The 26,237-nt window shown below is 45.9% G+C and overlaps 2 protein-coding genes and 1 long non-coding RNA gene across 6 annotated transcripts; 2 read left to right on the top strand and 1 right to left on the bottom strand.

The window, feature by feature from the left end:
* Positions 1–678: 678 nt before the first annotated feature.
* On the bottom strand, positions 679–9,433 carry LOC116666038. Its single transcript, XR_004322892.1, has 3 exons — positions 9,305–9,433; positions 3,194–3,456; positions 679–2,701 (listed from the first exon to the last, which is right to left on the bottom strand). It is a non-coding gene; the product is annotated as an uncharacterized LOC116666038 (long non-coding RNA).
* Positions 6,947–14,669, top strand: FCAR (Fc fragment of IgA receptor). 2 transcript variants are annotated; one of them, XM_014563540.2, is made up of 5 exons: positions 6,947–7,298; positions 7,761–7,796; positions 9,207–9,491; positions 10,808–11,095; positions 12,564–14,669. In XM_014563540.2, the coding sequence occupies exons 1-5, from the start codon at positions 7,265–7,267 to the stop codon at positions 12,707–12,709; spliced, it is 789 nt and encodes a 262-aa protein (XP_014419026.1). In that variant the 5' UTR covers positions 6,947–7,264; the 3' UTR covers positions 12,710–14,669. The 2 variants fall into 2 exon arrangements, with proteins under 2 accessions (XP_014419026.1, XP_032343800.1); XM_032487909.1 differs by having other exon boundaries at positions 11,441–12,690.
* Positions 14,670–18,463: 3,794 nt separating this feature from the next.
* Positions 18,464–24,200, top strand: LOC102513768 (natural cytotoxicity triggering receptor 1). 3 transcript variants are annotated; one of them, XR_004322858.1, is made up of 9 exons: positions 18,464–18,908; positions 18,991–19,026; positions 19,201–19,485; positions 21,065–21,343; positions 21,631–21,681; positions 21,852–21,920; positions 22,530–22,577; positions 22,701–23,016; positions 23,221–24,200. XR_004322858.1 is itself a non-coding variant. In XM_032487798.1 (8 exons), exons 1-8 carry the CDS (start codon positions 18,554–18,556, stop codon positions 22,934–22,936), a joined length of 1,359 nt encoding a protein of 452 aa, XP_032343689.1. In that variant the 5' UTR covers positions 18,464–18,553; the 3' UTR covers positions 22,937–24,200. The 3 variants fall into 3 exon arrangements, 2 of the variants coding, with proteins under 2 accessions (XP_032343689.1, XP_014419025.2); XM_032487798.1 differs by having other exon boundaries at positions 22,701–24,200; XM_014563539.2 differs by lacking the exon at positions 21,852–21,920 and having other exon boundaries at positions 22,701–24,200.
* Positions 24,201–26,237: the final 2,037 nt, after the last annotated feature.

The following is a 26,237-nucleotide window of genomic DNA, read 5'->3' as shown; positions in this document are numbered from 1 at the left end:
CATTCTAGAAATCATGATATATTTAGTCAATGAATTAATTCTTCCAACAGGCTTCTATAGAGGTACGGCGTCTTCTAAGTCTTTAAGCAAATATTAGCGAAGAAAATTCATATTCTTGTGGATCTTGGTCTAGTGGGAGATGCCAGCAGCTGGAACTATTGAATGCCATCTACGGAAGAAAGGGAAATGCAGAGAGCCCCTCCCTGCATGACCTTTGGCCACTTTTGCTTATGTCAGTCTGTCCAGACAATTTCTACTCAGCACAGATATGAGCATGACTCTCTCTTGCTTACCAATTTTATGGCCTCATTACCTCCTTGAGAGAAACCAAGTTCCCATGCTTAGCCCGCGATTCTCTGTCTCACTTGACCCCTGCCAACGTCGACATCACAGCCACCTGTACTTTTATGTTTCTACTGGAAGCTACAGCCATGCTGAGTAACTCATAACCCATAAACATAAGATGCTCACTTTTTTTTTCCTTTCACACCTAGCTTGAAATCCTTGCTGTAGACAGTTTTCTTCAAGTGTGAGTTCATGTCCCAACTTGAGCTCTAGAGCCCCAGAAATAAATAGATTTTTAATTTCTCGATAACCAAAAGTCCTTAGATGTCTTTTAGATAGTATGATTTTAGTGGAGAAGCCAACTAGTGTATTCATGATGCAGCTGAACACTCCATCTTCAGTGAGTGAGCGTCGCTTGTTTGTTTGTAAGACTTTATTTTTTAGAACAGTTTTAGGTTTACAACGAAATTGAGAGGAAGGTGCAGAGACTTACCATGTACTTCCTTCCCCACACATGCATAGCGTCCCCCATTATCAGCACCACTCACCAAATGGTACATTTTTCACCAAGGATAAATCTACACTGACTCACCACAATCCCCCAAAGTTCCTAGTTTACCTGAGGAACACTCTTGGTGTCACCATTGCATGGGTTTGAACAAACAGATAATAACATATATCCATCATTGTAACAGTCACACAGGTTATTTCCACGGCCCTAAAAACCCTCCGTGCTCTGCCTCTTCATTACCTCCGGCAACCACTGAACTTTTTATTGTCTCCATGGTTCTTCCTTCTCCAGAATGTCATATAGTTGGTATCACAGAGTAGGAAGACTTTTTCCGATTGGCTTCTTTCACTGAGGAATATGCATTTAATGTCTCTCCATGGTTTGATAGCTCTCTTGTTTCTAGCAGTGAATATTATTCCACGGGCTGGATGCACTGTGATAATACTGTAAATACAGCTGTAGTTTATTTACCCGTTCACTTGCTGAAGGACATCTTGCCCGCTGACTTCTGTTGGACGCGGCCAACAGGTCTCATTCTAATGACGCCGAGTCAGTTTCATACCCCAGTGCTGTCTTTAACTGCTATCATTCAGGTAATTTCGCCCTAACGTGTATTGCCTCTGCACTATCAAAATCAGCCATTATGACAATAGAATTCTCCAAGACCCCTTGCTGGGGCAGAACCTGGGCTCAGACTCTGTAGATAATCTTGTCATACAGATGGACCGAACAATTGCATTGTTCTCATGGGCTAAAATGGGAAACGTACTGTCGGGGGATAAGAGATATGTTTTATTAATATTGATCATTTTTTCTTATTACAGAAAAAAAGCTTTCATTTTTTTGTATAAAATTTGGAAAACAGAGATAGCTTAAAAAGATCAAATAAATCTATAATCAGATAATTATTCTGAACTCTTTATTTCTTCACTTTTGGCTTGAAATATCTCTGTGTACAGCCTGACAACATTTTAAGTGTATATTTCTCTGCAACCACCACCCGTACCAAAATGTAGAGCACTCGTAACACCCCAGAAGGATCCCTCAGCTCTTTCCAAATCAGTGCTTCCCTCGGGGGTTCCACTGTTCGGACTTCTGCTGCTACGTCGCTACAGATAAACAAACAAGCAAATAAACCTGTCTGTCATCTACCATTGCCCTTTCTTGCTACCACTGAATTTCATCTACACAGAATCACATAGTATGTACTTTCATGACTGGCTTTTTTCATTCCACATTGAATTTTGAAACTTAATCATCCCTTTGTGTGCGAGAGCTTTTTCCTTTTCCCTCCTGTGTAAGAATCTATAGTATGAATACATCACAATTGTGCATCTAGTTCTGATGAGTCCCTCAGACTCTGGTGTCTTAATTTCGTGTACTCCTGTCCTTCCAGAATCCTCCAGATAGATCCACCCATTCCTACCGGACTCTGGGAAGCTATGCCAGGGCAGGCCTGGGCGTCCTCAGATGAGAGACACCTGTAAGCCCTGATTGCCAGGAAGGTCTGAGCCAGCATTGCCAGTATGGGGTCTGGCCCTCACCGCCTTTGCAGCTACCACCTCGGGGCGCATCACAGGGCCCCGTGTGCCCCATGTCTCAAATCAGTATAGACACCTGTCCCCAAGGCTCAAGACAAAGAGATCCAGTGTGAACTGTTAGCTCTATCTGGATGATTCTGAAAGAACACAAGAGTACAAGAAACTAAGACATTTGGGAGACCCACCACAACTACAGGTCCAGCGACACCCTGGGTGCAGAGTGGGCACCGAAGTTAGCATCGCTGGTGAGCAGCAGTGAAGACGACGGCTTCGCGTGCAGCGCCCGCTCTGCGAAGGGTGTTTCACATATATTTTCTTGCCGAATCTTTATATATAACTTATCAGAGATGCTTGTTATCGCCACCTTGCAAAGCAGGGAAATTCAAAGAGATTAAAGGCCACACAACACAGCAGCCACTGTCAACCACGATGGGGTCCCCAGCAGAAGAGTCCTGAGCTGCTCTTCTGTCTGTTGAACCACCCCCCCATAAACAAATATCACACTGTGGAGATAGGGGGTTGGTCCAGACACGGGCTTTGTGAGACCCTTGGGTCTGGGGACAAGGTGAGACTCTGGATTTAGTCTAAAAAATTTCCAGGAAGACAGATGTTTTTGTTCAGCCCGTGTTGTGGGGAAACCAAAGCTACGCATGGGAAAGAAGGAAGCCGTTCAGCCTCCTCTGTTGTCATCAGTGTGCAGACGGACCTGACAGACCACAACCAGCGCGTGAGGCAGTTCTGCGGGGCCCCTGTTTCTGTGTAACAGAGGTGTGCAATAGTCAAGAAAAGAAAATAGCATATTGGGTCTTAATAAGAGCTGGAAGGAAAATGAAGGGAAAGGCATGGGGGGGCTTACCTGGAATTGCAGGGCAGAATTTTTCACAGATCAGGGCATGGACTCAAGGAGAGTCAGCAAGGATGACTGAGATTTTCCACAACCCCAGGTCTTTGGAGCATGTGTATTTTGGAAGCTAGAGGTAAGACAAGAGCTTGGGGAGGAGGTTAAATTTCCAAGTGGCTTCTCTTAGAGCGTTATGAATCCATATGACAAGGTACTTTCTTTCCCCAAACCACAATATCTTCATTCTTGGCAGAGCAGAAAGAGGCTCCTTCAGGGATCTGGGAAGAAAAACAAAAGTGTTTGGAATCAGCTTGATTCTGGGAGGAACCTGGTTGTTGAGACTCCATGTTACAGCAGATTAAAGGAATGCTTTGGGAATTTGTGCCTGGAAATCTGTTCTAGAGGCCTTCCCACCAGGCTGACCTATATCCCATGGATCTCACTGTGGCCCATGTCCTGTAGAAGCTTAGCACTTCAAGAAAGGGACATGGGATGCTGCGGGGTGTGCACAGCTCAGTGACGTCCCAGAACAAGATCTGGTTCCTCAGCCTGCACATGCCAGCAGACACCATGGCAGCAGTTCTCAGCCTGGGGCAACGTTGCCCACTGTGAGTCATTTGGCAATGCCTGGAGATATTTTCGGTTGTTGTGACTGTAGGGGAGGCTGCTGCTGGCATGTAGAGGACAGAGGTCACGGATGTCCTGCACGATGCGCAGGACAGCGCCCCCACAGCAGAGAATCACTGTCTAGCCCCCAGAGGTCAACAGTACTAAGGTTGATAAGCCCCTGCCTAGGATATAGCGCTTGTCCCGATCTCAGTAGAACCAGCCGGTTGATGTGCCATCAGCCTCCGAACACGTGGCATGTTCTGAGACAGGCGCACTTTTCACAATGACAAAGCCACGTTTTATTAGACAGCAGTACGGATGGGTGGGCAGATAGAGACACATGCATGCATATATATGTATGTATATTCATACATGTGAGAAATACACACACGAAAATATATACACACACTGTCACATGTATAAAATACATATAGCCTAAGATATACACATCTTAAGCCATACTTCCATTTATTCTTTGATATAAAATATTTCACATATCGAAATACACCAAGAAAAGCTTCTTTAAACATTCCTCAAGACTCTAAGTTCCAACTTCATCTTCAGGAAGACGTGCTGTGTCACCCCAAAGTGGAGCGTACCCTCCAGCTTACAACCAGCTGCCTACACACACTCTAACTTGGGACAGATTACCTTTAAAAACGCGCTGAGAGGAAAGCCCCTAACTGGACATACTCCTTCTGTATCTCTGAGGTCAGTGGGTAGAGGAGCAGCTGCCTTTCCTCCTCCTCGAAGCAAAGGCTTCCCCCCTTCTTAGGTACTGAGGGGACACCCTGCGGCACCCCAGTGAGGTCTGCAGATCTCCACCGCCACTCACAGCTTGGGATCGACACAGTCACCCCACACAGGGAGGAGGGGACTGCTCACGGTGAGTGGATAACCGCTTAGGCAGCTTCAAGGCAAAACTCCTCTTAGTTCTGAGGCCCAGGAATACCCAGGACAATAGGTGCTTTGGTTCTTATCATCCTGGGCCATAGAATGATTGTTACAAGATGGGTCCTAAGGGGATTCCTGAACAGCAGGGACGGGAGCATGCGGGCTGTGTCAGTCAGGGCTCTCCAGAGAAACAGAACCAACAGGATATATGCAGATGGTATATATAGGTGTACTCACGGGGAGAGAGAGAGATTTTTTGTAAGGAAGTGGCTCGTGCTATTACAGTGGCTGAGAAGTTCCAGGATCTGCAGTCAGCGAGCGGGAGACCCAGGAGGGCTGATGTTCAAGTTCAAGATTAAGTTCAAGTTCGAGGGCCAGGAAAGCAAGTCAGGCAGGAGTTTCCTCTGACTGACGAAGGATCAGTCTTTTTGTTCTGTTTATACAAAGCAGCTCGAATGAGGCCCATCCATCTGCTCACCTCCTCTACCAATTCAGATATTAATCTCATCCCGGACACCCTAAAGGCACACCCAGAATAACGTTTAGCCAAGTGTCTGGGCTTTAGCAGATGGGGTCAGCAACCTACGGCCTACAGGCCAAGTCTGACCCCTACCTAGTCTGGGAAATAAAGCCTTACTGGAGCACGGCCATGCTCGTCATTCACTTTCCTGCTACACTGGCAAAGCTGATCAGTTGTGACAGAGATTACACGGCCCGCAAAGCCTAAAGGATCAACTCTCTGGCTCTTCAAATGTGCTAACTCATGGACTGGAGCTTGGGGGTCAGCCTAGAGGTCCAAGGAGGCTTCTCAGCAGCTCTCCAAAGTCCAGGCCTGGGCTCACGGGTCCCCCTTTATTCATCTGGACTCAGGAGAGACTCTAACACAGTTGAAATTAACGGGCCGAAATTGGTCTGAGAGGGAGAACAAAGCAATCTGTGGGAAAGACTCCAGGCCACTTTACCATTCCTCTTCCACAAAAGGAGGTGACGAGAGAAGAAACTCACCCGAAACACCGTGCTGCCTTAACCCAATGCGCCCCTGCTCATTAATGTGGCTCCGGCCTGTCCCTGCAAGTTAACCAACCAATGGTTTCTTCTCCCTAGAAGATCACTTAGTTTTTAAGCAATAATGATAGTATTTTTAATCAGGCCATTCTGCCTCTAGAATCCACGAATTTTTTCTCTATTCCTCTAACCCATTTTAAATATGCAACTAAGAGCACAGACATTCTTTTTCTTCCCACCCAAGCCACATTCAAATGAGAAGGGAGGAAGGAAGGAAGGACAAATCACAAAAAAGAAAAACTGGAATATGGAAAATTTTCCACAATCTACATCACTGAATTTTTAGGTAATATATGAAGGTTGGTGAAATACAAAGAAAAAGACACAACTTAAATTTGCACAAAATAAAATAGCTCAGATGAGAGTTGACTTGCCTTCAAAAAAGATGAGAGAGGCTCATGACTTTAAAAAATACTTGGTGTGTTGAAAGGCAAGGTTACCGGGGCTAACAGGCAGAGAAGTGGGGAGATGTCGGACAAACAGCACAAAATTTCATTATAAGGTGAGTAATTTCTAAGGATCTAATGTACAGCATGGTGAGTAGAATTAATAATACTGTGTTCTATACTTAAAAGTTTCTGAGAGAGTAAATCGAAATATTCTCACCACAAAAAAGGAAATGGCAACTACGCGAGGTGATGGAGGCATTAGTTAACGTAACAGTGGACATCATTTGTCAGTACAGAAGTGTATCAAACCAACATCTTGTACACCTTAAATTTACACGGTGTTACGTCAATTATATCTCAATAAAACTGGAAGAGAGAGTTACGTATCACAATGAAAATGAGCAAGCCAATAGAAAGTTAGATTTGAAACATTTGACTGCTTATTCTTGAAGAACTAGTTACTCAAGAAGCCAGGTATAACCAAATTATCTGTCTATCTATCTGTCCTCTCTATCCATCAATCCATCATTTACCAATAGATTACAGATGTAGATATAGACACAGATACAGATTAGACACGGGCATTGGAGGTTTTATTTAAAGATGATGAATATCTTCTTCAAAAAAAATCCCTCTACGTGCTGGCATTGAGATAACCCCAGCAAAAGAGAATACTGCCCGCCTGATCAAGCCCAAATGGGCATACGTAGTCCGTGAATTCTGGGCAGGACATGTGGACCCATAACAGGCAAGGCCACGTGGCTTTTGACTGATGGACCAATGAAGAAAGATCTCTGTGTGGCACCCAACTTATATTCTGTCCCAAGCCCCTCCATTTGGGTGTGCAGTCTTGTCTGAAGAAGGATGTGAGCCCCATTAGACACTGGTTGAGGAAAATACTCATCTGAGACAGTCAGGAAGACTAGCCCCCTCTTAGGCTCCACCCAAGAGCTCCCCAGGACTAAGTATTTGGGAAGGAACCATTCCTGTGGAGCAATAGATGCAGAAATTCTCTGACGAGGAGCCTTGATCTCACACTTCCTCTGGTTCTTACTGTCTTGTGAGAATCTGTCATCTGCTAACGTGCACCAAGAGTCTAACTGGGCTGAGGCTGGCCTGTGTCAGAATCATGGCCCCCAGAGACACCGCCCTCTTCTGCCTTGGTGAGTCCTGACATGGAGTGGGTTAGAAGGAAAGGCGGGGGAATCCCAAAATAGTCAAGATCTCTCTTAACATGAGAATTCAGCAATTTTAGTGGCTGCCAAGAAGACTTTGATCTCCCTAGTGGAGAGGCGGTCTCTGCCCAGGAATCTGTAACTCTTTGCCCAGAATCTGTCTGCCCAAGTCCGTGCTAGCTTGTAAGGCTCAGTGGTCAAGCTGCCAAGTTGACCTCGTGGGGATCATTCAGCCCATGCCACGCTGTCTAGAGACCCATGGTGGTTCCAGAGTTCCTACAGCTGAGAGCCTCAGGGGCTGGAACCTAGCAGATACAACTACAAGATGAGCCTCAAGGCTGTGTTTTCTGTAGAAGAAAAAACATGACGCCTGTATGTCACTATGTCGGGTGATTTATAACGAAGATTGGAATTTGGAGGGTTGATTTTTCCTGAATGTCTCTCTTCCAGTGCTCTATCTGGGCCAGAAGATTCAGGCACAGGATGGTAAGCATTCCCCTAAATCTCCTCCACGCCCCCTTCACCCTCAGGGCGTCTCTGGGTTAGAAGGGCTGGAGAGATTGTCTAAAGCCCAAAGGAATTCCAATTTTATTCCCCATTCTGGTTGTCTCTGCTGTGTTCCCTTTGAATGACTTCAGCTTCACTTTGGTATCTTCAGATCCCTGATCCCTCTGACTCATCATGCTCAGACCTGGAATTCGTCTTTGCCTCCGTTAGGCTGATTGTCCAGCAAAGACGTGTATTTTACTGTGAATGCTCACAACTGTAGGGATGAGGAAGTCAGGAGCCACAGCTGATTGCCTAATACCCTTCCTATATCGAATGAACTTGTTTTCACAACCAGTTCTCCCCAGTCCATCCACGTTGCTTCATTTAAAGGGACACTGCCTTGGTCCAGCCCTCCTGCAGCATCTGTGTCCTCCTCTGCACTCCCGGAGTCCTAAGCACTGAGCAGTGCTAAGCTACCCCAGCACATTCCGTCACCCCAACTACCTGGGCCTCCGAACGGGTGTAACCCCATGCCCACCCATGTCTTGTTTCTTCCACTTCCTTCTAAAGACCGTAGCTTGGATTATTTGTGTCTAAAATACAAATATATTTACCTTCCTTTAAAACCGCCTCAGAAGTCTGTCTTCAGATAAACCCCCCGGCTTCCCCAGGTCCCTCAAGCCCTGCCCACCGGGCTTGTGGTTGCTCATCCGCACGTCTCCTCCTCCTCTCTCTGAGTCCCTGACCTTCACCCATGCCGACCTGAATTTAGTTTCTCTTTTACTCACTGCACGGTGTTAACCCAGGGCCATCTCCCTCGGCCCCTCGTACCTGCAATACGCCAAACCTTCCCATCCACGCCACCCAGGCAGCCCTTACTCGTCCTGGCGGGTCAGCTGAGCCCTCCTGTCTGCCGTCAGATCTCCAAGTCCTACACCTCACTAACTGCAGGTCATAGATCATGACCAGCGGTCACACACTTCTGTGTTTTTAAATTAATAACTGACATTTTCACACCATTCTTCCCTTAAAGGCATTAACCACGTCTGCTTAGGTCAGAGGTGACCGGGGGCTGAGCAAAAAGGGGGTGGGGAGTTACTGCTTAACGGTTTTAGGGATTTTGTTTGGAATCATGGAAAAGTCCTGAATATAGACGGTGGTGATGGTTGCACAATACAGTGAATGTAATTCATGCCGCTGAGCCGTACACTTAAAAATGGTTTAAATGGTAAATTTTACATTTATATAACATATTTTATTTTACCATTTACAATTAGAAAATACCCAAAAAAAATTTTAAGGAAGGAACTGTAAGTCCTTCCCACATTATTTGTTTCGCCCACAGAGAAAGAAAAATCTGGTTTCTCCACGGCAGGCCACCCAAGTCTGGGCTCTGCTTCTTTCCAGGGGACCTTCCCATTCCCACCGTATCTGCCACGCCTGGCTTCCTGGTTCCCCGGAATGAGTCTGTGAAAATCCTGTGCTGCGGAACTCCTGAATCTTACCTGTACCAACTGGAGCTCCTGGGAAACGCCACGTACAAAGTGGTGGAGAGGAAGCTGGGATTTCTGAAGGAGGCTGAGTTCACCATTAACCACATGGGTGTAAACTCCGCGGGGCGTTATCGGTGCCAGTACAGGAAGCAGCACCGCTGGTCAGAGCACAGCGAAGCCCTGGAGCTGGTGGTGACAGGTGCGGAGGCACCCAGGGTCCCTGTGGCCCTGGGGTGTTTTTCCTTTCTCATTTCTTCAGAGATGCGATTTTTAGGACAGTTTCAGATTTACAGAGAAACTGAGAAGCTGTGACGGAGAGTTCCTGTATGCCCAGCACCCAGTCTCCCCCGGTTTCCTGCTGCATGGGTCCAGCCCTCAGTTCTAAGCTCTGTCCTCTGTCCTCGCCGGGGCCTAACCCTGTGTCTAGAAGTTTGCACCCCAAATTCCCAGGTCCTTCTAACTATCCTATTTACACAAGGTCGACTCCTTCAGCCCCTGACGCAGCCCCTCAAACCACCTGGATACCATCCCCCTTTACCAGCATACGGCTTGTAACACGGTGCTACCTGGTCTTCGTCCTGTTCCTGGCAATTTCCCTGGGAATTTCCCAAGTGATCAGAGCGATAGATGTGCCTCAGTATTCATAAGAAATCCCTTTCAACCACTCGTGAGTTTATGTTAATGTGGTGAGTTTTGGAAAGCAGCTAAGGATAGGGTCTGGTTGCCAAGGGAAACAACCAGTTAATTGGAGGGTTGGAACTTTCAGCCCCACCCTCCACCCCACCCCCGCCTGGCCTCCAGGGAGGGGAGAGAGGCTGGAGGTGGAGTCAATTGCCAATGGCCAGTGATTTAATTGGCCCCGCCTATGTAATGAAGCCTCTGCACCTCTTCCATCTGGCTGCCCCTGGTACATGCTTTCATAATAAACCAGGAATCCAGTAAATAAACTGGTTTCCTGAGTTCTGTAAGCCACTCCTGCAAATTAATTGAACCCAAGAACTGGTTTCCCGGATCTTCTGATTTATAGCCATTCAGCCAGGAGCACAGGAGACGACCTGGATTTTCGATTGGCAGCTGAAGTGAGGTGGGGGCGGGCCTTGTAGGACTGAGCCCCCAGCCTGAGCGATCTGATTTTAACACCAGGGAGACCGTGTCAGAATTGGTTTGAATTGCGGGGTGCCCACCGGGTGTCTCAGAAGTGCTAGGTGGTGTGGGGAGAAGCTCACATGTTGCAGCGGGGAGCAGAACTGTGTGGCGCTTCTGACTGCTAGACTGCTGTCTCTTGAGGATGGCGTCTCCTCCGAGCCCCCACAGGCTGCTTGTTTGCTCAGCCACGTCTACAATGATTTGGGACAGAGTACAGGCCTGCGGTAGTGAAATGGGGTATTTGTAGCTCCCATGCCTGTGCAGCAGGGAATGTCAGCATCTTCTCTTAGTGCGGATCCAACAGGAGGGACAGGGATAAAGGATGAAAACAGATCTTGCTCACAGTTACTTCTACTCTCTTCTCTTTAGGCTTGTATGACAAACCCTTCCTCACCACAAATCAGAGCCTTGTGGTGACGCCGGGGGAGAAGATTTCCCTCTGGTGCAGTTCAGCACACATCCCGTTTGATAGATTTTCACTGAGCAAGGAGGGAGGGGCCACTCTGTCGCAGCACCAAAACGCGGGGCACCAGGGTGACTTCATTCTGGGCCCTGCGGACTCCAGCTTCTCAGGGAACTACACATGCTACGGCTGGAAGAGCGGCAGCCCTTATGTGTGGTCAGCCCCCAGTGATGCCCTGCAGCTTGTGGTCACAGGTAAGGGCACCCCAGCCCAGCCCTATGTCCTCCTCCTCTGGGCTCTCCCTGGCTGTCCACCAGGCTGGCATCAGGCAGGACTACAAAGATACGCTCTGAGAATGAACAGTGGGGCAGCAGAGAGTGGTTACTGGGAGGACCATGATGAGAGAAGAAGCAGTTCTCACTCACGTTACGTCTGACACTCACATCCTCTCCTAGAGTTCTCCACACAGTGTGATTGGAAAACACATGGCCTGTTGAGAACAGAGAGGCCACGTCCACACTCACATTAAAGGGCATTGTTGAGACAGTAGGTTCCAGACACGGCCTCACAGTAACCCGCCTCCCTTCTCACTTGCTTAGTTGCAGCTGGGAATCCTTACGCTGACCTACAATTCTAGAATCCACTCTGAGTGGTTGACTGGTAACTCATGGCTCACGGGGACGACGCTAGAAAACTCCGTCAAGAGCCTCATTTTTATGTGGTTGGCATACATCACTGCCCAGCGGGAGACAACAGGAGTTACAGCAGGGGAGGCAACTGCTGGCTACTGAGCGGAGCGGCCACATTCGTCTCTCATACCCGCCCTGTCCAGTCATTCTACAAGCTAAGGGAACACGAGTCATGGCACTGCAAGATCGTGTGGGCTAAATGGCCTTCCCAGTTAATGGTGCAACTGGGAATCCACGGAGTACGGGTGAATTCAGTAGTCTTTTCCTTTAGGGCAGATAGTCGTTGTGTCTTGTTTTAGAAATCGCCTCCTAGCCCAGTGCCAAGGTAATCTGCTCCTGTATTTTGCCAAAATTGAAATCGTTTGCATTTTTATTTAGGAATTACTTTGGAGTTCCAAATTTGTATTTGGGATTGATTTCTGTATTTTAACAGGAGAGACTTACTAGGATCTCTGGGCTTTGTAACTTCACAGTATGCTATTACATTCCTGAAAGGAGCATAGAACTATGAAGTCCATAAAACAAATGAAGACACTTTAAAAAGGTTCAGAGAAGAGAAATGTCTAGTGAATGGTCACACAATAGTGGAGATAAATTTTACCTAAGTTTCTCTGAAATGTTTCTCCCATCCGCTTCCCAGACACCAACCATCCTGTACCCTCTGTCCTGTATGAGAAAGGAACACAAATTGTCATGTGGGGTGAAGAAGAGTAGAGGAGAGACTTTCGGGCTCTGGATTTATGAAGATGTCGCAGGGATATGATTAGACAGTCAGTGAAACCCTCATGTCAGGAGGAATGGAAAGCAAACACAGCTTCCCTATGACCACCTAAGATTCCCCTAGGAACCACAGATCCCCACTCTCGGACCCGGGCTTGAGATGAAGTGTGGCCTCACAGACGCACGCGCTCACTGAGGGGAGGGTCCCAGTAAAGCCACAAACAGGGAAATGAGCTCCCTTTCCAGGGCTCTTGGGTGGGGATGGAATGGAACGTGACCAGGATCATTCATCTCCTCTGAATTATGTCTCTAGATACGAGGAACCACGATTACATGACAGAGAATTTGATCCGGATGGGTGTGGCGGGGCTGGTCCTAGCGGCTCTCCTGGCCATACTGGCTGAACACTGGCGCAGCCATCAGGTTCCACACAATAAACAGAAATGTCAGGCAGAATGAGCCTCTGGATTGACTCCTGAGTCAGCAGGCAGGCGCCAGGCACTGGCGCAGGAACGAGTCGGCGCTCGCGGCGTCCCCCCGAGCTCCGTGGAGAACACAAGGGAGAAATAAGCACTGACAAGTCTGGGTCAGTGCTTTTCAGACCAATCCGACGGTATTTTCTTATATGTTCTGACGTATTTGCAGCCCGCCTTTCTAGACACCAGTGATAAAATTCTCAGTATAATCTTGGCTTCACTCATTTCCTGTGATAAAAAATAATGCAAAGCATTTTCAGTTCTCCTTGACGACTGCTTTTCACCTTTCCTTTATAGAAGTTCTGCCTTATTGATTCACTTTGTCTTGAATTTATTAACAAAACCAAATACCATTATGTCCTCCTATAGGAGACCTTAACACTTAGAATTCCATCAATTATAAATGCCATAAGTCATTGATTATGAACACTGTCCACTCAGCATGCCATACGTTCCGTGACGTAAGTCTGCGTCTAGTTTTCCCGGCACCACCATTTGTGTGTTGACGCATGCTTTGTCCACTGTCAAGAACTTTCTTGTTTTTATGAAACTGACCCACTTCAGAATGTCTCGTGCCTGCAATGAAAAGTAAACAGACTTGTGAAAACAGGGGGAAAAGCTTCTCCTTTGGATTTTCTCAGCACTTTAAGCTATTTAATCTGTTGGTTCATCTTTTTGTAATATTCATCACAAGAAAACATAAAACGCTGGAAATACTTATTTAAATTATGTTGACAAAGGGAATGTTAATGATGGAGCCAGACAAAACCACAGGGAAGTGCCTCTGTTTCAGAGGAGGGCTGATGAGAGACTTTACATCAGATCCAAGATTTGGACCAGAGAAATGCAGTTGGGTTTGATTCCAAGAGAGGGATAAGATTAGCCTCACACACATGGTTTTGTCTATGGTAGGACCATGTTTGGAAAAGGGGTTCTGAGAATAAAAAGGTTCTGCACTCCCAGGAATATACTCTCCTCTAGCCGGGAAGACAAGCAACCACCAGAACTGGCTTTTAACCCATCATCAGTCACCACTCACCTCAGTGAAAATGCCTTGGAGAGCCAACCAATCAGACAGCACCTTGGGTCTAAATGTCAGCCAGTAAGAAACAGGATCACTCCAGGGAACACACCTGTGAGTGACAGTCAATCAAACGGCCTCCCTCGAGTAAGCATGATTTTCCGGATGATGTCAAACCACAAGACCCCTGAACACCCGCATTACCCCAAAACCCTGTGTAGGGTCATCAGTCGGCTCTGCTCAGCGATACCGCATCTGGCCAGCATAACTCTCTGTTACTGTAGTAAAACTAAGTTTGGCTCTGCCTTTTTCTTTCAGACATTGAATAGTAAGTACATTAGCCTTTGACAGTTCATATAGCAGATTGATTTAGGTTAAGTATAAGGTTTGGCTTATGGGCAAGTAGTGTGGTGGCTTATAATCTATGACCTTCAGGTCTATGTTAGGCAGTGTGCTGGTCATTTATTTACATGAGCATAGTGTAGCCCTGTGAATTTTATTTTAATCAACCCACATGTCACATGAGCAAACAGAGGCTCAGAAATGATATGATTTGGATAATGATATAAATGTGTGGATACAGAGTTTCAGTTTGGGAAGACAAAAAAGTTCTGCAGATGGATGGTGGTGATGGCTGCATGATGATGTACATGTCCTTAATGCCACTGAACTGTACACTTAAAAATGGTTAAAATGAAACTATGCTCGTTAAACAACAACTCCCTTTTGGGGAGACAGAGTTTCAGTTTTGCAAGATGAAAAAGTTCTAGAAATTTGCCTCACAACAATGTAAATGTACTTTCAATTACTGAACTGTACAGATAAAAATGGTAAAGACGGTAAGTTTCACATATGTGGGGGGTTTTTTTTACTATAATAAAAAAATTTTAAATATGGTTAAAATGGTAAATTTTCTGTTATGTATATTTTATCACAATTTTAAAAAAGTTCTTTGTGGCCCATAGGAACACAAAGTAGATTAGTGGTTGCCCAAAGCTGGGAGAGTGAGGGGGTAATGGGCAGTAAGTGCTAGTGGGTATTGAGTTTTTGGGGGGAGGTGATTAAAAAGCTCTGAAATTAGAGGGAAGCTTAATTCAAAGACACCTGCACCCCAGTGTTCATAGCAGCACTATTTACAATAGCCAAGACATGGAAACAACCCAAATGTCCATCGACAGATGACTGGATAAAGAAGCTGTAGTATATTTATACAATGGAATACTATTCAGCCATTAAAAATAATAAAACAATGCCATTTGCAGTAACATGGATGGACCTGGAGAATGTCATTCCAAGTGAAGTAAGACAGAAAGAGAAAGAAAAATGCCACATGATATCACATATTATATGTGGAATCTAAAAAACAAAAAAGACGAATGAACTTATTTACAAAACAGAAACAAGACTCACAGACATACAAAACAAACTTATGGTTACCAGGGAGTGAAGGGGGTGGGAAGGGATAAATTAGGAGTTCAGGATTTGCTGAAACTAACTAATACATATAAAATAGATTAACAATAAGTTTCTGCTGTATAGCACAGGGAACCATATTCAATATTTTGTAGTAACTTATGGTGAAGAAGAATATGAAAACAAATATGAGAATGTATTATGTTCCTATGTGACTGAAGCATTGTGTTATACACCAGAAATTGACACAACATTGTAAACTGACTGACTTCAATAAAAATACATCTAAAAAAAAAAAACTCTGAGATTAGATTGTGGTGATGGTTGAGCAACTCTGTGAATATAATTAAAAACTACTGAGTTACACAAAAGACTAGGAATAGACTTACCATATGACCCAGTAATCCCACTCCTGGGCATATATCCAGAAGGAACCCTACTTCAAAATGACACCTGCACCACAATGTTCATAGCAGCACTATTTACAATAGCCAAGATATGGAAACAGCCTAAATGTCCATTGACAGATGACTGGATAAAGAACCTGTGGTATATTTATACAATAGAGTACTACTCAGCCATAAAAATGACAACATAACGCCATTTGCAGCAACATGGATATCCCTGGAGAATGTCATTCTAAGTGAACTAAGCTAGAAAGAGAAACAAAAATATCATATGCTATCACTCATATGTGGAATCTAAAAAAAAAAAAAAGAGAAGAAGAAGGCAAATGAACTTAAATATAAAACATAAACAGACTCATAGACATAGAATACAAACTTGTGATTGCCGGGGGGGAGGAGGGTGGGAAGGGACAGACTGGGAGTTCGAAATTTGTAGATACTGACAGGTATATATAGAATAGATAAACAAGTTTATACTGTATAGCACAGGGAAAGATCTTGTGGTAGCTCACAGTGAAAAAGAATGAGACAATGAATATAAGTATATTCATGTATAACTGAAAAATTGTGCTCTACACTGGAAATTGACACAACATTGGAAACTGACTATAACTCAATAAAATAAAATTTTAAAAAACCTATTGAGTTATACACTTTAAATGGGTAAGCTGTATAACATGTAAATTATATCTCAATAAAGTTGGCTTTTTTCAAGTATCAAAAATGATTAAATTATTAGTAATACCCTCAGTGTCCTTACTCTTTAAGTGGTTGAATGATGACTTGAAATCCATCCTCTCCAACAGGGCTCATTGTCTGTGTATGGGGCTAGTCCTCGGAGTACAGGTGTGAGCTTCAGGTGGGAACTGGGGCTGGATTAAATAGGTTCAGGAGAGTACTGAGAAACCAGAGACATCAAGAAAAAGAGACAACAAGCCCAAATAAGTGATTTAAGAAATGAAAAAGAAGTTACAAGCGACACCACAGAAATACAAAGGATCATAAGAGACTACTGTGAACAAATTACACACCAATCATATGAACAAGCTAGAAAAAAGTGGACAAATTCCTAGAAAAGTACAATCTTCAAGGCTGAATAGGAAGAAATATAAAATATAAACAGACCAGCTTTCAGTAATTAAATTGAGTCAGTAATTTAAAAAAATTCCCAACAAACAAAAGTCCAGGACCAGACGGCTTCACAGGAAAATTCTACCAAACATTTAGAGAAGAGTTAGCACCTATCCTTTTCAAAGAATTGCAAAAAATTGCAGCGGTATGAATGCTTCCAAACTCTTTTTACAATGCCAGCATCATGCTGATACCAAAACCAGAACAATGAAGAAAAGACATTCTCTGTAACAGGTGGTGCTGGGAAAACTGGATAGCCACAGGTGAGGCAATGATTTAGAACATTCCCTCACACCATATAGAAAAATAAACTCAAAATGGTTTAAAGGCCTAGATGTAAGACTGGAAACCATAAAACTCCTAGAAGAGAACATGGGCAGGAACACTCTTTGACATAAATTGTAGCAATATTTTTTTATCCATCTCCTAAGGCAAAAGAAAGAAAAACAAAAATAAACAAATGGGACCTAATTAAACTCAAAACCTTTTGCACAGTAATAGAAACAATACACAAAATGAAAAGACAGCCTTCAGAATGGGAGAGAATATTTGCAAATGATGTGACTTGCTGACAAGGGGTTAATATTTAAAATATATAAACAGTTCATACGACTGAATATCAAAAAACGAAACAATCCAATCAAAAAATGGGCAGAAGAACTGCATAGACATTTGTATAGATGGCTAACAAGCACATGAAAAGATGCTCAACATCTCTATTAGAGAAATGCGTATCAAAACCACAGTGAGGTATCACCTGTCAGAATGGCTATCATCAAATAGTCTACAAATAACAATTGTTGGAGAGGGTGTGGAGAAAAGGGAACCTTCCTGCACTGTTGGTGAGCATATAAATTGGTGCAGCCACCATGGAGGTTCCTCAGAAGACTAAAAATAAAACTACCATATGATCCAGCAACTCCACTCCTTGGTATAGATATAGAAAAAATGAAAACACTAATTCAGAAAGATACATGCACCCTAATGTTCATAGCACCACTGTTTACAATAGCCAGGACATAGAATCAACTCAGGAGCCTATCAGCAGAAGATTGGATTAAGAAGATGTGGTGTATATACAGTCAATGGAATACCACTCAGCCATCAAAAAGAATGAAATTCTGCCATTTGCAGCAACATGGATGGACCTAGATATGATGCATAGTGAAATAAGACAGAAAGAGAAGGACAAATACTGTCTGATATCACGTATATGTGGACTCTAAAAAGTGATACAAATGAGTGTATGTGCAAAACAGAAACAGACTCGCAAACGTAGAAAACAAACTTGTGGCTACCAAATGGAAGAGGGAAGGGGGTAGGAGCAAATTAGGGGTCTGGGATTAACACTTACAAGCTAGTATATATAAAATAGGTAAGCGATAAGAATATACTATATAGCACAGGGAATTATGGCCATTATCTTGTGATAATTTATAATGGAGTATAATCTGCAAAATTACTGAATCACAGTGCTGCACACCTGAAACTAATACACTATTATAAATCAACTATACTTCAATTGAAGAATTAATTTAAAAAAGTGTTTTGAGCCTTTAAAAAAAAGAACAATGGAAACATTTTGAGTTTAAAATATATTAAAGTATTTAATATATTAATATTTAATTTCTGCTTTATGACAGACTAAAGGATGTTGTTATGTAAGAAATAGAATATATTTTTGCCTAAAAATAGCATTTTATTGAACTACTATAAGAAACCTCTGAAGAAGATAGTGTTACCATTCCGTTCTGATGAGATGAATTAACATCCAAGCATACGCATGCTGTACACAGGGGAGCCAAGGTTAAACACATTTTTATGATTCTAACGTTTTTACTCTATACCCTGCCCTATGTCTTCCCGGGGCATAATGTCCATATTTCACAATTTAGAAGCTGACCCAGAAATGAGTTTCAGGTGGCGCAGAAAATTGTCAGAGATACTGGTTAGAAAGCACAGGTACAATCGTAGGTGTCATGGGCACCATGCATCTGTCCTCACACCCGACGGCCAGAGGTGGAGGGAGACATTTGAATCTTCTCGTGAAAAAGGTCAGTGTGAAAGTCCCACGCTGATGATGCTGGGCTTCACCGACCACATCCTGTGCATCTCCCTGGCGGCCGGGCTCGGTCTCCACCCAGCTGCGCCACATCAGCCCAGCAGAACCTCAGCCATGCCTCCTGCGCTCGCTGCCTTGCTCTTTCTTGGTGAGTTCTTACATGGGAGAGAAATGCAGTTCAGGGGTCGTGTGCGGGCGGGGCAGCAGGTCTCATTATTCCTGTTTTCCAGGGCTGTTTCTGAGCCAGAGGAGCAGCACGCAGAAGCGTGAGTCCTCCCTTCAAAGCCGCAGAGTCTGGGTCCAGACTAAGGGTCGCCCTGGAGCAACAGGGGGGGAGGGCAGGGGCTCTGGCTTGCTAGGAGGGCTGGAGGCCAGCAGCTGGGCGGGCAGTGGGGTGGCCGGGGCTTCATCTGAAACTCCAGCTTCTGATTCTCTTCCAGAGACTCTCTCGAAACCTGCCATCTGGGCCAAACCCAGTTTCATGGTTCCGAAGGGACAACCGGTGATCATCTGGTGTCAGGGAGCCCACGGGGCCGTTGAGTACCAGCTGTATTTTGAGGGAGGCTTTTCTGCCTTAGAGAGACCAAAGTCATTGAGAATGACGAACAAAGTCAAGTTCCCCATCCCAGCCATGACCTCAAACACCGCGGGGATATACAGGTGCTTCTACCGAAGTGGGGAGCTCTGGTCAGAGCCCAGTGACCCCCTGGATCTGGTGGTAACAGGTAACTGTCCCACTCTGCTCCTCAGCCGGAATCCTGGAGAGAGTTCACTTACCCACCCGCTTCAGTCTCTCCCAGGCCTCACTCAGATACTGGCCCTTGTCGTGGGGGTGACGTGAAGGGGTTGATTACTTCCTACAAGGGGTTATCTTTAGAGGTATGTGCTCTATGTCCTAGGAGCAGACTTGTCTTGGGTTCTTCAGAAAAGAGACTCTGAGATGGGTATCTGTGCACAAAGGGGGATTACTGTGGCGTCTTCTCACAACACACCACCTGGGGTGAGGGAGGGAAACCGGCTGGGCAGAAGGCGGAGTTGGACTGTGATGCAGTTTCAGCGGGGACCCCAGCCAGGCAAACGTGGAACTCCGGACTGGGATGGCCCTTCAGAGCGGTCTCGAAACAAGGCTGGGGCTCTGCACCCCCCGGCATCCACCGGGGGTTGCATGAGAACCGCTCCTGGGGCGGGGGTGGTTCCAGACAAATATCCTTGTGTTTGTGGCACGTGTATTCTAGCAGAAGACAGACCATGAGTCGAAGTCAAAAAATTGAAATCAATTATATAGCACATGAGGATAAAAGATGCTATGGGGAAAAAACAAAGTGAATGGGGTTGAAGTAATTGGGAGGCCAGGTAATCTTGGGTCAGATGGTTCCATAACTGGGGGGTGTGCCTCTCAAACTTAAGGAAATATCAGAATCACAGTTACTTCCATAAACTCATGTTCATGGACGCACTATTCATAATAGCCAAAAGGTAAAAACCACCTGTGTCTGCAGTGAATGGACGGATGAAGAAAATGTGGTCCATCCATACAGCTGAGTATTATTCGGCCTTAAATAGGGAGGAAATTCTGACACACGGCTCAGCATGGATGAACTTTGAGGACATTACACGGGGTGAAATGTCCAGTCATAGAAGGATCAATACTGTATGATCCACTTCTACGGGGCACTTGGTCAAATTCAGAGACAGAAAGTAGGACGGTGGTTGCCAGGGGCTGGGGGGAGGGTAACAAAGAGTCAGTGTTTAATTGGGACCGAGTTTCAGTTCTGCAAGATGAAACAGGTTCTGGAGATTAATGGTGATGACAGTTGTACAACAGTGTGGGGGACCTTATACCACTGACCTCTATAATTAAAAATAGTTATGATAAGCTTGTGTACATTCTACTATAATTTTAAAAAATAATAATGTTTTAAAACACAGACGGCTGTCCTTGCCCTGAGCTTCTGATGCAGTGGGTCTGAGACGGACCCTAGGAATCTGCATTTCCTAACAACCTTCCAGATGATGCTGACATTGCTGGTCTCAGGGACCAAATCTGAGGACCACTGATGTGGGGCGGTTCCCAGGGAGAGAGTCATATTAACACTCCTGGAAGCTAGGGGAGTAACTGTCTCAGTCTGGAAGGGAGCGACCGGGAAGGGTGTGTCCGTGACCGAGGCAGATCTAGGAAACAGAAGAAGAGGTGGAGATTCTGGGCAGCGACATCCGGCCATCCTGGTCCCAAGGACAGGGGGATGGGAGATACAGGAGGCCGGAGAAAGATTCCCTTTGCCCACCAACCCCCTTCTCTCACAGGAATGTATGACACGCCCACCCTCTCAGTCCAGCCCAGGCCTGAGGTGGCCTCGGGAGAGAATGTGACCTTCTACTGCCATCTAGCAGCAGCGACAAACACGTTCTTTCTGCTCAAGGAGGGAACACCCAGGCGCCCCCAGAGCAGATATGGGAACATCTGGGCTGAGTTCCCCGTGGGCCCGGTGAGCGCAGCCCACAGAGGGACGTACAGGTGTTTTGGCTCCTATAATAACCACGCGTGGTCCTTCCCCAGTGAGCCTGTGGAGCTCCTGGTCAGAGGTGAGGAATCCCCCACCACCCCACCACGTCCTTTCTGGATCCCTAAGCGAACCCCAAACAGTGATGAGGAAGGCAGCGAGGGCGCAGGTGGGGAGATGCAGAGAAGGGACCTCTCACCAACGCCCTCGTCCACATCAATTTCCCTGAAGCCCAGCTGACAGCTCACGAGGAGACGATGGCCAGAGAGATGGCAGGAGGGAGGCGGGGGCGCAGTGTGTAGAGGCTAGGCGGCAAGACCAGAGGAAACCCAAGCCCCTTGACTTTTTTCCCCTTGTCTCCATTGCCAGGCGATGTCGGGGATACCAGCGCTGCACGCACAGAGCACACGTCTTCTCCTGGTGAGCCACAGCTCCTTCTAAACTTGGGGACGGAATCAAAGCCTCCCACCGACACTAGACACCGTGGTTTTCATGCCAAGTGTCTCCTGAGTGCCTAGCGTGTGCTGCGAGCTTCAGTTCTGTCTGTCAGCCAGACAAATGCCCTTGCTTGTGTGGCCCTTGTGTTGTAGCAGAGGACAGACCGCGGGCCAGCGCCAGGAGACACACGCCACTGGAGCAGCACACAGGAGGGACGCGCGGTGCGCGGAAAGGCAGACGGGAGCGGGCGCGGCTGGGGGGGGGCTGAGACGAGGGGGGCGCCGCATCAAACACGGTGGTCCAAATTCGCCTCGCAGAGAAGGAGGCGTCAAACAGCTGGAAGAGCTGAGGGCGCTGGTCCTGCGGCTATCCGCAGAAAGAAGGTTCCAGAGAGAGGGAGTGGCCCGCGCTCGTGCCCACGGCAGAAAGATGGGCAGGGTGGGCAGCGAGCAGGCCGCCAGAGAGGGGGACGGCGGGGTGTGCGCGGGCGGCGGGGGGGCTCATTTGGGACCGCGAAGAAGTCTGGTGAGACTGAATGGTGAGACTGTGTGTGAGGAGGAAGACGGGGCAGTGACTGACCTAATGAGGAAACTGAGGCTCAGACAGAAGACGTGCCTGGAGACACACTCGTAATAGTCCCGGAGCTGATTATTCCCCTGACGTATCTGTCTTTTGACTTCTCCGTTCTGTGTGTCAGATGAAGCCAGTAGGGCCTGGAGTGTGGGGTGGGGACCTAGAAAAGCCACAGGGTAGATTATATCCAAGGGTAGGACGGAGGAGGCCACCGTCACCTCTTTTCCTCACGTCCTCACTTTTCTTATCATCTGCAGACCCCTGGGACTCCTATCCGTTAACCACAGAGACACCATTCGAGAAAGGTAAGCCGGCAGCGGGGGCTGCAGGCGCCAGAGGAAGGAAGATCTGGGGAGGAGGAAGGAGAGAGATGCGGCAAAGGGCCCCAGTAGGTTCCCATCAGTGATCTCCTGTTCTTCTGACCCCAGATCTCGCCCTCTGGGATCACACTGCCCAGAATCTCCTTCGGATTGGCCTAGCTTTCCTGGTCCTGGTGGCCGTCGTGTGGCTCCTGGCTGAAGACTGGCTTCACAGGAAGAAGCCTCAGAAGAGAGCCAACAGGGTTTCAAGTCGGGAATGCCGGAGAAGGTTCAGAACACAGAGACCCCTGGAGAAACAGCCAAGAGATGTGGTGGCCACGGGCAAAGCCGACAGCCTATCCTGAATGTGGGCTGCGGGAGCCCAGCGGAGGAGGGGTCATCGCAGAAAACCGAGGCAGAACTGCACGGAGTTTGGCAGGAGTGGGTACGAAGATGCTCAGTTTCCCCTGCAGACACATCCCCTTGTCTCTTCTGGGCTCTCCGTATTACCGTGCGGGCTCCCTGCAAGCCAGACGTTAACCGCTCTGGTCTTCCCTGAAAACACCTTCTTTAAAACCTTCATGGCTACGAGAATTACTTCCTTCCGACTTTTGTCTTTATCCCTGTTTCTTCTTTGCTTTCTCAGCAGATGTGATTCAAAATATTTAACAACCAGTACAGCATAGGCATTTATCAAATGGAACGGGAGCCAGAGAGGCAGGGACCAGGCAATGGAGATCCAATCAAACCGCACGGCCATGTGACGTGTCCTGGCTGGATTTCAGCCACGCCCTCCTTCCCTCTGTCCCGTGCGCCTGAAGGGTCCCATCTTCCTCACCTCTTCATCCACACCTTGCCTTGTTCCTTGGGTCTCTTAGTAAATATTACCTCCTCCAAGAAAGTCTCCCAAATCCTCCGGCTTGACTGAAGACACTGCTTTTATGCTCCCAAAGCACCTTGAATTTCTCTCTGACAGCACTTGAACCCTAATACTGCATTCATATCCATTTTCCTGTATCTACTGTGAACTCACGTGAATTAAATTTATGTCAGATTTAACGGCTATGTTCATAGTTCCCACTACTGAGACAGTTCTCAGGAAATACATGTTGGATTAATGGATATTTACAGGGCTGGAGTAGTGCTTGGAACGTGAGACTCCTGAGTATGGCCCTTGAAATGTTGACTGGGCACCACAAACCCTTTCCTTTTTTTGAGTTTCCACTTGATCAGTCCATCAATATGCCCATTATGTGGGTCACCACCTCTCCTCAATATTCCAATACCTCAAACAGGTCAAATTCATTCTATGAATCTGAGTTTTCTGTTAAATAGCAGAGAATATTAATTCCAACCTCAAAGGGATGACATGAAGATTTAATGAGATCAAGAATAACCAGAAGCTAGCATAAGCTCTGATGTATGTTAGCCACTCAGTGCATGGTAACCATTATTATTCCTGGTCCTACAGGCAATGGAAAATCTCACCAATTATTACCTCATTACCAGTGCCCCCACTGCTGAATTTCCTTCTCTCTGTTCTTCATTTACGAGGTGTTCTAAGGTCCAAGACTTTCTAGTTAATGTTGAATTATATTTTTCTATAATTCACTACTGTAAGTAATGAGTGAGAGAGGGAGGGGCGGAGGAAGTGGGTGGGGGGGAGGTGTAAAGTAAGGGCCAATTGTTTCTTACCAAGATTTATTGGAAACACTCAAAAAACACTTCCATGTATTTCCCAATGGACAGAACTTAATAGCTTGCCCCACTTAGAAGCAAGGAAGGTTGAGAAATGGAGCCTTTATTCCAAGTGGCTCTATGGCAAGCTGTTTTGGTACTTCCATTAGCAATGACATGAACAGTGATGTAAGAGTTGTAATAAGCAATTCTAGTCTCTGGTACAAGATCCTTCTCCGTGTCAGGCACTGGGGAAGGTGTAACACACCGAGGCAACATCATCCCCGCCATAACAGAATTTATTGCCCAGGAGTAGAGATCTTAAAGAAGTGAGAAAATGAAAGGGGAAAAGTCCTGTGACAGCATAAATAAAAGATGGCCTTGGAGCTTCTTCCTGTGCAAGATTCTGTCAAATAGAGAAACTGAGGAGGGTGCAGAGGTGAGGAAAGGAGATGATGGCGGGTGTCTGCACCAGTTTATACAAAGGCTCAGGTGCAAGATAGGGGGTGAATGCATGCAGTATAATGGGAGCTTTGATCCTGAGAGAGAGAGAGGAAGAGGCTCTGGGCGATGCTGGGGAAATGCAGGAGACAGACCAAGCGTGGCCATGGAAGCCACGTAATAAACACACATTTTATCCTTAAGGCAAAGGGAGCTCATTAAACATTTTGATCAAGGATGTGTTACGATGACTGGGCACTGTATAAAGACCCTTCTGGCTGCAGTGAGAATAAGGAAACATGCAGAAGAAAACAAAAGCTTGGGGGGTTGGGTAGAAGAGTTGAGAATGACTCACCTGTTTCAGTGGTTGACAGCCCAGAGGAGAGGGGTCCCATAACTGATACAGGTAACCCAGCTGGAGGTCCAGCTATGAGTGATGACTACACCACGGTCTCGAGGCTTGGCAACATATATTTTCTAGCTTCGTTCTTATTTTTCAAGATTGCCTTGATTATTCTGCACTCTTTGACTTTCAATATTAACTTTAGGATGTCAGTTTTCACAAAGCACGCTCCTGACTTTCACAAGAGATTGTATTGAAGCTACAGATCAATTTAGGGAGAACCATCATCTCCTCAATTTTCCATCCACGGAAGTTTCCAACCATAAATGTGGTATATTTCACCACTAAACTTCATCTCAGTACTTTCTCTAAAGAGTATCTTGTAGTCTTCTGCGTAGAGAACGTGCATACTTTTGTTAACTCCCACAAGATATACCCACCAGTTACATCACCTCCAGATGGATTCCTACTTGTATGACTTTTAGTTTGTAAATGGTGTCATTCTTTGAATAATTTTATTGCTGTTGTCGGTTGCTGGTGCTGTGAAAATAAAATATTTTTGTATGCTGAATGTGTCTTGCAAAGTTCACTTCTTAATTTTGACAGTTTTAGATTCAAACATTTTTAGAGGTTTTTTCCAAAACTGATTCCTTTTTGTTTTTTTTCACTGTCTTATTACCTGGCTAGAACCTCCAGGTACATTAATGGACATGAGTAATGGTAGCAGGTGTCCTTTTCTTAGTACCAATATTATGGGGAATATTTTTAATACCTTACCATTGAGTAAGCTAATTGCTACAGTTTCTTGTAGACACTCATTGTTCCAGTTAGAAAATTCCTTTGTATTCTTCTTTTGCTAAGCTCATCTCAACTGAAAAATGAGAAAGAACATCTCCAGTGAGACCGGCCAGGAGCCTCCTACATTATTCTAGATGTCAGCTGAGAACAACTCAGAGAAGGTGGACACCTTTGACATATTTTAGGCACAGGAGCCATACTTCATTTTATTGTTTATAAATGATGGGTAAGCAGGTGGTAGGATCAACAAGAACTCTAAATTGGTCAACTGGGTGGATAAAGGGGACCTCTTCCCCCCTCATTCTCACCCACTGGTGTTGATGGTGTAGATGAACCACAATAGGTGCGGTAAGAAGACGCTACGTTTGCGGCAGCATCGGAGACATCAGAGGGCACCTGTCATCTCA

This window comes from Camelus ferus, chromosome 9 (genome assembly GCF_009834535.1).
Source record: "Camelus ferus isolate YT-003-E chromosome 9, BCGSAC_Cfer_1.0, whole genome shotgun sequence".
Classification (NCBI taxonomy): Eukaryota; Metazoa; Chordata; class Mammalia; order Artiodactyla; family Camelidae; genus Camelus; species Camelus ferus.
The sequence above is the reverse complement of the archived record's forward strand: the minus strand, read 5'-3'. Positions and strand labels throughout refer to the sequence as shown.

Excerpts from the sequence above, each read along its gene's own strand:
- FCAR (XM_014563540.2), top strand. The coding sequence starts at position 7,265 with ATGGCCCCCAGAGACACCGCCCTCTTCTGCCTTG. Across the intron at positions 7,299-7,760 it reads CACCGCCCTCTTCTGCCTTG|TGCTCTATCTGGGCCAGAAG; the intron begins GTGAGTCCTGAC and ends TCTCTCTTCCAG. Across the intron at positions 9,492-10,807 it reads CCTGGAGCTGGTGGTGACAG|GCTTGTATGACAAACCCTTC; the intron begins GTGCGGAGGCAC and ends TCTTCTCTTTAG.
- LOC102513768 (XM_032487798.1), top strand. The coding sequence starts at position 18,554 with ATGTCTTCCCGGGGCATAATGTCCATATTTCACAATTTAGAAGCTGAC. Across the intron at positions 19,027-19,200 it reads GAGGAGCAGCACGCAGAAGC|AGACTCTCTCGAAACCTGCC; the intron begins GTGAGTCCTCCC and ends ATTCTCTTCCAG. Across the intron at positions 21,344-21,630 it reads TGTGGAGCTCCTGGTCAGAG|GCGATGTCGGGGATACCAGC; the intron begins GTGAGGAATCCC and ends CTCCATTGCCAG.